The 13,029-nt window shown below is 45.1% G+C and overlaps 1 protein-coding gene and 1 long non-coding RNA gene across 7 annotated transcripts in view; one reads left to right on the top strand and one right to left on the bottom strand.

Moving 5' to 3' along the window:
* Nucleotides 1-13,029, bottom strand: part of DNAH3 (dynein axonemal heavy chain 3) — a 175,475-nt gene that overhangs the window by 38,760 nt on the left and 123,686 nt on the right. For all 6 annotated transcript variants that reach the window (XM_084772130.1, XM_084772128.1, XM_084772132.1 and 3 more), the window contains 7 exons: nucleotides 10,164-10,287; nucleotides 9,886-10,042; nucleotides 9,495-9,638; nucleotides 6,569-7,235; nucleotides 5,288-5,453; nucleotides 4,236-4,452; nucleotides 2,126-2,308 (listed from right to left, as the gene is read on the bottom strand). In XM_084772130.1, the coding sequence (XP_084628256.1) occupies nucleotides 2,126-2,308; nucleotides 4,236-4,452; nucleotides 5,288-5,453; nucleotides 6,569-7,235; nucleotides 9,495-9,638; nucleotides 9,886-10,042; nucleotides 10,164-10,287 (1,658 nt within the window). The remainder of the gene's footprint in view (nucleotides 1-2,125; nucleotides 2,309-4,235; nucleotides 4,453-5,287; nucleotides 5,454-6,568; nucleotides 7,236-9,494; nucleotides 9,639-9,885; nucleotides 10,043-10,163; nucleotides 10,288-13,029) is intronic.
* Nucleotides 2,132-13,029, top strand: part of LOC311592137 — a 50,990-nt gene continuing 40,092 nt past the window's right edge. The window contains exon 1 of the long non-coding RNA XR_014777304.1: nucleotides 2,132-2,255. This is a non-coding gene — a long non-coding RNA (uncharacterized lncRNA). The remainder of the gene's footprint in view (nucleotides 2,256-13,029) is intronic.

Below are 13,029 nucleotides of genomic sequence, written 5' to 3'. Positions count from 1 at the left end.
TGTCAGATGCCCAGGAACTGAAGTTACAGATAGTTGTTAGCCGCCATGTGGGTCCTGGGGACCTAACTCAGGTCCTGTGCCAGAGCAGCTAATGCTGTTAAACACTGAAATCTCTCGGTCCACATTTTTTGTTTCGTTTTGTTTTTATTACTCAGTACTTTCAATACATTGATGCAGAAAGCAAGGCTAGGAAGAGGTAGAGCTGGCAGTGAGCGCTGGCTGCCTGGTTACAGTATAGAATCATGAAAGAGTTGTAAAGTGATACACATTCAGGGGCCAGGGCTCTGAGATCATCAGAGTAGGAGCTGAACTGGATGGGGCTTGGTGAGCTAGAACACAAAAGGACAGCAGTTTCTTAGTCCTGTGGATGGGTACAACCCAAGAGGGCAGAGCCAATGCTGTAGAGTCCTAATTTTTGTCCTAAGGAAAAGGAAAATTTTTCAGAATTTTTACTTGAAATGACCTGCGTTTTAAATGTTAGCCATTTCTGACTCAGAATAAAGCATCACTGAGTGTGGTTGCGAGACATACACACACACATACACACACACATACACACACACACACATACACACACACATACATGCACACACACACACACACACACAAACAAACACACACACACACACAAACACACACATTCTCTCTTTTATGGTCCTAACACCCAGGAGGCTGAGTCAGGAGGATCGTGAGCTCAAGGTCAAGACTCTGTCTCAAAATGAATCAATAAAATATCCTATGCATCCCAGGATATACGTGGTCCCTAGCTACCAGTTTGCAACTTCTGGAATCATGGTCAGATGACAGGGGTTGGGGGTCAAAGAGCTCTAGGTTTGAATTGTGATCATGTCACTTGGTAGTCATGCAACTTTGGAAAAATATGTCATTATTTCCTCATATGCCAAGTGGGAATGATTCTGTGTGGTGACTGTTGTGATGTACTGTAGGGCTGTTAGAAGGATTCAAGACAATGAGTATCAGAGAATATAATCCCCATGAGGAAAAGATTTTTTTCTTGTCCATTCCTACTTTGCCTGACTAAAACTATGCTGACACATAGTAGGTACTTGCTACATATTTGTTATAAGTAAGAAGGAGTGTCTAGTATAATCATTTACCACAGAACGACAATTCGCCCACTAGGATCTGGTTCCTGGCACCTGGAAGTGGCTATATTTTATGGTTTCTATTGAATCTTCTGTCTAAGCCACCAAGACCGCAAGTGAACCAACTTTCACAATCTAGGACATGGTGTTCATCGTGAATTCTGAGAACAGGGAGGGATCAGACCCTCTGAAAAACATCTACCAGAGGTCAGGTCTCAGGATCCACTGGAGGAACGCCAATTGGAAGGCCTGTACTTTTCAAGAAAATGACTCATGACCTATTTAGGACAGATGCCAGACACAGGCTGCCTCTTGCTCAAACTCATGCTTGCAAATGGCTGAATAAAGTCCCTAAGCAAGTCCCTAATTCCTTAAGGCACAGGGACAAATGCCTTAGCTAAATCCCCTGAGCCTTTGCATATAGTCCTGGTAGTGACCCACATGGCTCTATGAATCCATTTCCCCACTGACCTCAATGCTACAACTCTCAGATCCTGACACCTGTCATTCATAAGGTGCCTGTGATCCTCAAATGGACTGAGGTAATATCACACCAGTGCCAGCGAGGCTATCTTCCACTGTCTGAATGAGCGCAGATCCCTCCTAGAACTTGTTTTATTAGAAGCACCTTCAGATGCAGCCCACTAGGTTCAATATTCTGCCATCCAAAAGACATTTGCTCCACACCTACTCTTGCACATTAGACACAGTCAAACAAAGACATGACAGAGGTGAAGAAGACAGCATGGGGGTATCTAGAAGCAAAGAGAACAACCAATGTAAGGCCCTGGGGAAGGAAAAGCCAGAATATTGTTGTAGCTAGGGAGGAGAGGGATTGTACTGAGGCCCAGTTTTGACTCACAGTGGGATGGCCCAAAAGCTTTCTTCCTTCATTCCTAACTTGGGATTTGGAAAAGTCACCTGCCCTTCCTGATTCTCCTTTGTCTCATCTGCACAGTGGACACAACCACATGCATTTAGCAGGGTTAGCTCCCTCTGTGCCTCCCTGCTAGTCATACCTTGATCGCTTGAGAGATGGCTGCAGCGGCATTAGCTTCCTTCTCATCAGCCTGCACCAGAAGTTTCTTGGCATCAGCTTCTTTTGTCTCCTCTTCAATTTTCACCATCATCTTCGCCGTCTCCTCAGAGGTGAGGATGAGCTGTGGTTGAAGGGCAGTCAGCTGAACTTGCATGACAGCCACCTAGCAAGGAGAAAAAGGTAGGAGAGACTCAGGGTCAGCAGTGTCAGCACTGACAACAAGCTGGTAAGAGCAGACCTGGTTCTGTAACAAGCGGCAAGTGCAGAAAGGAAGGATGGGTAGTCTGGACTTGGTACTGCATGAAGACTTGTGGGCTGGTGTTTATGTGCTCAGTCTTTCAACACTTAGTTACTGAGTCCACACTGAGTAGTTCAGTCATCAAGAGCTGTGTAAAGCACACAAGGCATATATGGCAAGCAAAACTGTTAAAGATGTGGTTTCTTCCATTAATGGATTTCTATGCTACTGTTGGGTACATGGAGAGAGACAAGTCATAAAACCATTAAGAGCTACTCTGTGTGTGCGTGTGTGTTTGTGTGTGTGTGAGCACACGCACATGTGGGGGCCAGAAGTTGGTGTTAGGTGTCTTTCCTGAAAGATATATTGAGGAGGGGTTTTACAGTTAAGCCTGGAGTGGCCTATCTGACCAGTCTGGCTAACCAGCATGGTGCAGAGATCCTCTGTCTCTGTCTACCAGCTGGGATTGTAGGTGGGTCATTATGTCCACATGGCATTCATTTGAGTTCTGAGAATCCAAACTTTTGTCCTCACACTTGCATGGCAAGTGTTTCACCCCTGGCCCATTTCCACAGCTACTGGGCCGTAAAGCTACTTATAATTAAGTAAAATGTTTATGACGCGCGCTCGTGCGCGCGCGCTCGCGCGCGCACACACACACACACACACACACACACACACACACACACACACACTACTAAAAGTTAAATCAAAATATTACTGTCTAACTGGGAGGAGAGGCCCCACCAGACAGTGGGCCATGCCCTGGAAACTTCAGGAAGAGACTCTGTCTACAGAAAAGCCCTGGGGAAACTGTGGAGCAAGGCTAGGCTTCTTTCCTCTGGTTCTGTTTGAACCAGTGGTGTTAGGGCCTCTGCACTTTTCAGGAGATTGTAATTTTTCAGGAAACCAAGGTCATTATATTTTTTTCCAGGGAAGAGGTAGGATTTCTCTCCCTGCACTTTCACCCCCAGGAGCCTGTGTAGAAACCAGAATGTGATGGCTGGCCTGCTCAGGAATCTGCTCTGGGGTCAAGTTTGAGCTCTAGTTCTGGTCTGACTAATTAGCTGGCTGAATAACCAAGGCTGTGTCACCTGGCCTCTCTGTGTTGCAGTTTCTTTGTAACAGGAGGTGGTGAAGGTGCTTTCCAGGACACAGCACCAGGCATACGCCATACAAGGCTCAGAGCATGCTGACTTGTGCTGCCATTCCCTTTTCTGGTCTAGACTATTTTAGATCCCTTTTCTGCCTCACTAACAACATAGTTTTCTCATCCTTGTCTAGAGGGGCTTTAGCTTTCAACATGTGACCCACAGGGTCACATTGATAGGTCAGGCCACTGTAATTTGAGTCCAGGTGTAACCTTACAAAGTCCTGCCCTTCTCCAGGCCAAGGCCTCACAAATATGCTACAGTTGAGATCCTAACTATAAGGACTGCCGCCACTCAGCAATCAGGATAAATTCGACTTTACTGCTTTTTTTTTTTTTTTTTTTAAAGACAAGGTAGGCCTGCCTGACTGGAACTCACTTTATAGACCAAGCTGGCCTTGCGCTCACAGAATTCCATCTCTGCTTTCCAAGCGCTAGGATTAAAGGTGTGTGCCACCGTGCCCAGCTTACTGCAATATTTTGAGAGACCAAGTTAATGCCCAAACTGAAAACCCCACAATGAACAACAGAGTGAAACCTTAAATAAAGACAGGATCACCTGAAGCTGAGCTTAAGATGAATTGAGAGGGGCTGCACAGGCGCAGATTGGATCCTGCCTTTATCTGATGCCCTGTTGCATCCTGCATCTTGACACAGCCAACATATCCTAGCTCTTTGTCCCTGTTCTATGGACGTGCTTACTTGTGAAGATGCAAAGTCCAGTTTCTGCAAGCCTGCCAAGTAGCGGTTCCTCATGGTGTCCACCTCTTGTCTCTTACTATTCAGGAGTGTTTTGAAGGTTAGGATCAATTCAAGGTAGGAGGTGGGGGTCACGTAGTTGTGCCTGAGAAGTGTGTTGTAGTAATCAAGGGATAATTTCTTCACACTCTCCTGAAAGTATTTGCACATGGACACAACCCTGCCATGGAAATCAAAGCAGTTAGCCAGGACCCAAGTTTATTCTTTCTTTCTGTTTTTCTTTTTTGGTTTTCCAAGATAGGGTTTCTTTGTGTGGCTATGGCTCTCCTGGACTCCCTTTATAGACCAGGCTGGCCTCGAACTCACAGCGATCTGCCTGCCTCAGTCTCCTGAGTGCTGGGATTACAGGCATACACCACTGCACCCAGCCTCAGGACCCAACTTTCTAAAGAGAAAATCTAACAATCCTTTAGGAATCAGCACCAGGGCATCACAGGGAGCATACACTGACTGGCCCACTAGAACCCACCGGATGAATAGAGCCAAGAGGAAAGGAGCAGAGAGAGGGAGGTAAATATTCTCCTGGGATGACCTCTGACCCTTCATGAATTACCAGGGCTTATGCAGGACTTTCCAATCTTTGGCAGTTTGGAGAAGCTTCTGGAGTGCAGAGTACTTTCAAATTACATCTTATTTATTGTCCGTGTATCTACGTGCACCTATGCATGCCTGCACTTACCACAACAGCCATGTGGAGGTCAGAGGACAACTTGCAGGAGACCCTTTGCTCTTCCTACCATGTGAGTGAGTTCTGTGGATTGAACTCAAGCTGTCAGGGCCTTTATACCCTCTGAGCTAGCCCAATGGCCCTCACTTCTTTTCTTTCTTTTTCAGCAAAGGTGCTGTATTTAATAGCTAACAAAGATGTTGTTTAATTTAAAAAATCTAAGATGTTCTCTACCCATAAATTAAGACATCTTTAGAACGACATAAACAGAGCCAGCTGGAATATCAGCTTGGAATGCCTTGGGTATGGGAACAAAGCTAAAGCTTACTCTGTCCGAACGCTGTCCTCAAGCTCCACATCCTCCAGAAATTTGTTGGCCACCAACTCTAGGGCATCGGTTGGCCAGGACTGGAACCAGTCAATTGTGCAGCAGTTGATAAGCGAAGGAAACATCCTCAGGCGGGTTCTGAAGGCATCTCCGATGGGACTCATGGCTAACGAAGAATAGCCCATGTTAGTTCCTGTCTACCAAGGCTTGGCTGAAGAAGCCAAGAGAAGGTAGATGTTTCCAAGGGGGGCAGTGATGCCTCGTGTAAGTAATGCGGGGATGCAGTTGTAAATAAGCATAGTGAGAGCCTAGGAAACAGTGGAATTGTGGGTTTTTTCTTTTTTATGATGGTCATTCAGCACATTACGGTAATTTATTTTTAATTTTAATTTTATTTATTTATTTATTTTTACTAACTGCCTATAGGCACTATTGTGTCTTTGCATCCCTTAGTGGGATAGAGCCTTTTGGCTCATTTGTTCTATGCTTTAACACAAGGCAGCTGTGTTTACATAGCCACAGAGGATGCCCATGGCTTGTTTGTGAGCCCCATCTCCATGCAGCCACAAGCTCTTGATTTTGCACCTCAAATTCCATTCAGTTTATTTAGTGTTTGGAAAAAGCATGATGCATAGGTGAAAGTGTGGAGGTCAGTGTGGCTGGAGGCCCATGAGAAGAGTTTGGCGTGAGATGAGGGTAGAGGGTACAGGGGTAGTCTAGTAGGTGGCCTTACAAGATCTAGGCAGGACCATTTTGTACTTGGATCCTCACCCTAAGTCGGGTGTACATGTGCGTAACACAATTGTCATATCTGCAATTCAGAAAAAAACCACCTCACTCTGGATTAACGGATCAGAAAATCTAGAATTAACAAGAACAGAGAAAAGGACAGTGCAGAGGTGGGATCCGGATGCAACAACAGTGGCTTAGCTAACACGAACGCAGGAGGGACAGAGAAAGGCGAAGATGAGAGAAAGTTTAAGCACATCCTCTGGGCTTATGGATAGTTTGGCAATGTCATTCACAGAGAACAGTGGGGGCTCTGTGCCAGGTGACAGTGCTAAGCTGTGCCCTTTCTTGAAGAATTCAGAGAACTGAAGAGGTTGGAACAGGCTAGCCTGATTGAGAAAAATTGCCAGAGGAAATGCAAATGGTGACCGTTAGTTGGTGCCTTGCTTAGATCAATTTTGGAGTCGGTGAAGGAGACCGAGCTTGAGATACCAAGAAGACCCTGCAGACTCCAGAGGACCAAGGGCAGACAGACTTTTAAGTTCTTCTCACCAAGAACAATGTGAAGGTTCTTTCTCACTCTCTCAATAAAGAAGTTGTACATGGACAAAGGAGTGGCTTCAATCTTCTGTCCTTCTGTCCGGGCTGCAGTCTGCATCTTCTCCACAAGGTCCGCCTTCTCATCAGCCGGGAAGATATTGGGCACATCGCCTGTGTTCAGGAGCATGTTGATGTCCTCTACAAATGACTCATCCTTGATCTGGTTGTCAGAGAAGAGGAACACGGTGCTCTTGGTGGCCACTCCAGACTGCAGCATTATCTTCTTCAGGTCCTCTCTCCAGTCACTGCCTGTGTAGTTCTTGGTGATCTCGATCTGGTACAGCTCATAGGAGTTCATGAACGTGGACAGTTTGGTGGCACTCTGACGCCCACTGCCCCCGATGCCCACCAGGAGCAAGTGGCCTTTGTTCTGCTTCAGGACTCTGCAGATCCTGGAGATGTGCTCGATGGCAAACTTAAACATGACCAAAGACATGGGGGCCTTGCTGATGCTGTTGAACTCGTCCAGGTAGTATTCCATCACCATTGTGAGGACTTTCAGGTCAGTGATCTCGTCGTAGATTTTTGTGTCACTTTCTGGCTTCAAAAAGTCCCCGAAGAAGAGGCTGCGGATGTTATCGTCAACTATCTTCCCCGTGGGTGACAAGTGGATGAGCACCTGTGGGAAAGGTGCATGTCAGTCAGGCCCTTCACCAGCGGCCCAGGCTGGCTGCGGGTACTAGGGAGAGAGGGAATGGGAGACCTGCCTCTTTTTCCTGAGCGCATCAAGCCATAGCTCATCAATAGAAAAAATAAATAAATACAGAATATGGATGTGATGGTTTGATAAAAGAACAGTACATCTGGTGTGAGTGGGGCTAGAGAGCTGGCTGAGTGGTTAAGGGTACCCATAGCTCTCTCGAGGTCTCAAGTTCAGGTCCTGGTAGCCACATCAGACAGCTTGCAACTGCCTGTAACTTCAGCTGTAAGAGAGCTGATGCCCTTTTGTTGCCTCTGAGGGCACCGTACTCATATGTATATACCCATATACAGAATATATTTTATATAAATATAGATACATATACAATACATATATAACATATTATTACTATATATTTAATTAAAAATGTGCATATATGTATGCTGCATGTGTATGGGTACTCTCAGAGGCCAGAAGAGGGTATCAGGTCCCTTGGAGCTGTAGTTACAGGTGACTGTGAGTTGCCTGAAGTGGGTGTTGGGAGCCAAATTCTGCAAGAGCAGCAGGTGCTTTTAACCATTTATCCAATTCCCCAGTGCCTGACTATTGTTTTTGTTTGTTTTTAGGCAGAGTCTAGCTGGGTAACTTTGGCTGGCCTGGAACTAACTACGTAGATTAGGCTGTCTGTGAGCTCGCAGAAATCCTCCTGAAATTAAAGGAGTGCACCACCAAGCTCAGCTTCATATACACATAATTTTAAATAGTAAAAGCAGAGCTCTGTGAGGTCAAAGCCAGCCTGGTCTACTAAGTGAGCTCCAGGCCAGTCAGGGCCACACAGTGGAACTCTGTCTCAAAAAAAAAAAAAAAAAAAAAGAAAAGAAAAGAAAAAGAAAAAGAAACAAAACAGATGACCCACAAAGGAATGGTTGCCTCTGCAGCACATATACCAGAACTGTAACAGCAAGGAGAAGATTGGCATGGCCCCTGCATAAAGATGGCATGCAAGCTTCTGAAGTATACTATATTATTATTTTTAAAAATCACTGGATCCTTGCAAAGTAAAACTAACTTGTTTAAAAAAAAAAAAAGAAAGAAATTTTTAAAAAGTGTGAGCCAGGTGTAATGTCATACACCAAGGAGGTAGAGTCAGGAGGGTCACAAGCTCCAGGCTGGCAAGACTCTGTTTTAGCAAACAGACAGACAAGAAAACAAGCCAGCAGCAACAACAACAACAAAGGAAGGAGGAGGAGCAAGAAGAAGAGGAAGAGGAGGACAATGTGGGCCAATTTGTTATCCTCTGAGGTGCTAACTATTAGTGTTCAGCACGGAAGGTCCCACAGAAGACAGTGGATGGATGGCATGATCCCCGTGGTTGGGCCTGTACCAAACAGAGGTGTGGGTGATAACCTTGCTCTCTGCTCTGCCTTAGAGTAGGAGCTGAGATGTTTCCTCCCCCTGAGATGAGGACCTGTCAAGTCCTCTGCTCTTGGCCTCCAGATGCAGCATAAAACATTTTTTCCCTGGGGAAAAATAGTTGCTTGGCAAAGTGAAATAAGATGCAAATATATAGGATTAAAGTCACTTTCAAAATAGGAAAAAGAAAAGGTCACAACTATGTGGCACTGGCTTTCTTTCTTTCTTTCTTTCTTTTTTTCTTTCTTTCTTTTTTTCTTTTTTCTTTTTTTCTTTTTTTTTGCCTGAATTTTGCCAGGGATTTGGTCAAATTTTCATGTTTTTGTCAAAAACATGATTTTTTGTATTGGTCAATTTTATGCTTTGGTCAAAAGTTTGTTTGCCTCCCCAAATCCAAATGAGTTGGCCTTAGAATGTATCTTAAGTTAAATTAGTTTTACTTATGTGTATTCATGTGTGTCCATGTGTGGGTGTGTGCTTGTAAGTTGGGGGATCATTGGATCCCCTGAAGCTTTTGTTAGGGTTAATTGTAAGCTGCTCAATGTGGGTCCTCTGCAGTATCCGCCCTTAGTTGCTGAGCTATTTCTCCAGTCCCTTAATTTAAAATAAATGACATGATACATTCACCATTTTGAGTATACTGAAACATGTGTTGTCACAGAAGTGGAGCAGAATTGGACCAAGTAACAGAGCAAGTCAAATGGCTGATGTACCCTGTCCCGTGATTTGGAGGAAGAGTGGTGAGCCTCCACTGAGAGTGGAATCCAGAGTCTGAAACTAATGTGGGCCCATTTCTGGGGCTGATGCTTCTAGAACAAGGCTTACCTTCTCCATGGTCTGCTTGAAGCAATTAGAGGTGGTTTCCTTTACCAGGTTGAAGAAAATCTGCCTGTCGTCATTGTCAATCAGACGGTCATAGAAGACTCGGTAAACCTCATGGATCCAAAGCCGGATAAACTTTTCCAAATCCTAAAGGCCAGAGTCAGTCATTTGAATGTATTAAGGATGGTGCTTGTGGGGATGGTTCCCAAAAAGACTCTAAATCTTGGGGTTGGATGTGAGAATAAATAAAATTAATGGGTAGAAGGACTGTACCATGCACACATGGAGAACAGAGCTGGTGGTTAGTAAAAGCCTATTATACTGGGTATGCTATCAGTACGCATCCAGGAATATTGCCAAAAGATTTTTTGAGACAGCAACAGTAGCAGCTGACCTGCAGGTGGGTGTGGGGGCACATCAGTACCCCCTGGATCACCCGTGAGAAATCCCGAAGGTTAAAGACATAATGTGACTTGGAGGGAGTTGGCAAGAAGGTCTCCACTGCAGCTCTGTAAATTGTCTGAGTTGCGTGGACCAGCATCTTTCCATACCTCGGGAGGAAAGGGGAGGCAGATCAGTCACACAGTCAGGCAGAAATGAGGAGCCTTCCCCCCACCCCGCCCCGCCCGCCTCCACCAGGTCAATAACCAGGAAGCCATGGGAACGTCTTACCGTAAGAATATGACATCAAACCCTTTCCCAAAGTGCCAGTCGGCGATAGAACTGAAAATCTTGGTTAAGATGTCATCTTCAAAGGCGTTGATGGAAACAATGTTCAGATGGCGAGTGAACCGTCCTGGAAACACAGACACATTTGAGTTTGCACACACTTCACAGACCTAGCGACCCTGGGAGAGAGCAGAGTCAGTTTCCCTCTGCCCTCATGTTCTACAGCCCTGCTGTCCAACACTCCAGCCTCTAGCCACATGCAGCTACTTACCCTCAACTTTAACTTATCACTCAAGAATGGGCTTCCCCAGTTTCACTGGTCACCTGAGAGTGTCCTCAGTAGCCACGAGTTGTTTGTTCAGTGCAAATACAGACTACTTCCACCATGCGCAGAAGTGACACTAACACTGACCCCTGCCCCCGCCCCCCCTGCACACGAGATTATTTTTATTTGTAAGATTTTACTTTTATTTACTTATTTTGAAATTTGTTTTTCTTATTTTATGTGTATGCATGAATGTGTGCACTCTGTGCGTTACCTGGTGCCCTGAAAACCAAGGGTACAGGATCCTTAGAAACCGGAGTTACAGAGGGTTGTGAGCAATCATGTGGGGGCTGGGAATCAAAGCCAGATCCTCTGAAAGAGCAGCCAGTGTTCTTGACTGCTCCAGACCTTACTTTTATTTTATTTCATGGTTTTTTAAAAATTTGTTTATTTAGGTAATTTATTCAGATTACCTCTCAGTTGTATCTCACTTATATCTTCCTGTTCTCCCCTCCCTCCCTCTTTCATCCTATTCCCCTCCCCTAGGTCGGGGACAGAAGGGGACCTTGTCCTCCACTATAAGATCACAGCCTATCAGGTCTCTTCCTGGTAGCCTGCTTACTCTTCCTCTGAGTGTTACCAGGTCTCCCCACCAAAGGGAAGTGGTCAAATAGGGGCACCAGAGTTCATGTCCGAGTCAGTCCCTGCTCTCCGCACAACTGTGGAGAATGTGCTGTCCATTTGCTAGATCTAGATAGGGGTTCTAGGTTTACTGTATGAATTGTCCTTGTTTGGTACAGCAGTTTGAGCTGACCCACCTGGGTCCAGATCCACCAGCCTTGATGGTCTTCTTCTTTTTTGTTTGTTTGTTTGGTTGGTTTGTCTTGTTCTGTTTTGTTTTCAAGACAAAGTTACTCTGTGAGGCGTTGTTGTCCTGGACTCACTTTGTAGACCAGAATGCCCTTGAATTCACATCGATCCACCTGCCTCTGCCTCCCAAGTACTGTGATTAAAGGCATGTGCCACCATTACCGACTTAGTGGTCTTCTTGTGGGTTTCTAGTACCCTCTGGATCTTTCTATTTCCCCAATCTTTCTTATCTGGAGTCCCAATAGGAAGTCCCAGTATCTATCCCAATCTCCGGCTAAGGGAAGACTTTCAGGGGACATCCCTGTTGGGCTAGTGTCCAATTATAAGTGAGTATATACTAGATATATCTTTCTGGGTCTGGTTTAACTCACTCAGGATGATCATTTCTAGTTCCATGCATTTTCCTGCAAATTTTAGGATTTCCTTGTTTTTAATAGCTGAGTAGTATTCTATAATGTTAAAACACCACAGTTTCTTTATCCATTCTTCGACTGAGGGACATTTAGGTTGTATCCAGGTTCCGGCTATTATGAATAAGGCTGCTATGAACATGGTTGAGCATAAGTCCTTGTTGTGTGGTGGAGCATCTTCTGGGTATATTCCAAGGAGTGGGAATATCTGGGTCTTGAGGAATCCCTACTCCCAGTTTTCTGAGAAAGCACCAGATTGATTTCCAATGTAGACCTTACTTTTAATTATGTTTCTATGCATGTCTGTGTATGGGTCTGTGCATGTATGAATGCTGGGGTCTGAGGACTCCACAAGGGAGCCCCTGGCGTGAATGCCCAACACAGAAGGTGTGAATTGCCCAAAAAGGGTCTGGGGAGTTGAACTCAGGACATCTGTAAGAACAATGTTTGCTCTTAACTGATGAGCCATCTCTTCAGCCCCACAACATTATTTTTAAAAACTAAAGGAAATACTTGGTTACTGTAGAATAGTCAAATAATTTAAAGTATCTCTTTTTTTCTTTTCAACTCTTTTTTAAAAGTTTTTTAAATTTTATTTTATTAATTTATTCTTATTACATCTCAGTGGTTATCGCATCCCTTGTATCCTCCCATTCTTCCCTCCTCCCATTTTCCCCTTACTCCCCTTCCCTATGACTGTGACTGAGGGGGACTTCCTCCCCCTTTATATGCTCATAGGGTATCAAGTCTCTTCTTGGTAGCCTGCTATCCTTCCTCTGAGTGCCACCAGGTCTCCCCATCCAGGGGACATGGTCAAATATGGGGCATCAGAGTATGTGTGAAAGTCATACCCTACTCTCCACTCAACTGTGGAGAATGTCCTGTCCATTGGCTAGATCTGGGTAGGGGTTTGAAGTTTATGGCCTATATTGTCCTTGGCTGGAGCCATAGTTTGAGCGGGACCCCTGGGCCCAAATCTACCTATCATAATGTTCTTCTTGTAGGTTTCTAGGACCCTCTGGATCCTTCTACTTTGCTATTCTCCCATGCTTCTCTCATCTAGAGTCCCAATAGGATGTCCTCCCCTCTGTCCCAGTTTCCTGGTAAGTGAAGATTTTCATGGGACATGCCCAAGGGGCTAGTAAGTATCTCTTTCACTGACTTCCCTCTCTGTTCACAAGTTAGCTGCCACTTGCTAATCTGTCCTTCTCAGGTTTGTGATCCCCTTGCTTCCTCCAGCTTTCTCTTGTACTGCATTTCCAGGATGGTTCTCTGTCAGGGTCTGTCACTGTCTGGGGTTTATAACTTACTAACCATTAGGATT

This window comes from Acomys minous, assembly GCF_964271855.1.
Source record: "Acomys minous genome assembly, chromosome: 2".
Taxonomy (NCBI): domain Eukaryota; kingdom Metazoa; phylum Chordata; class Mammalia; order Rodentia; family Muridae; genus Acomys; species Acomys minous.
Note: the sequence above shows the minus strand (reverse complement) of the source record. Positions and strands in the feature narration are given on the sequence as shown.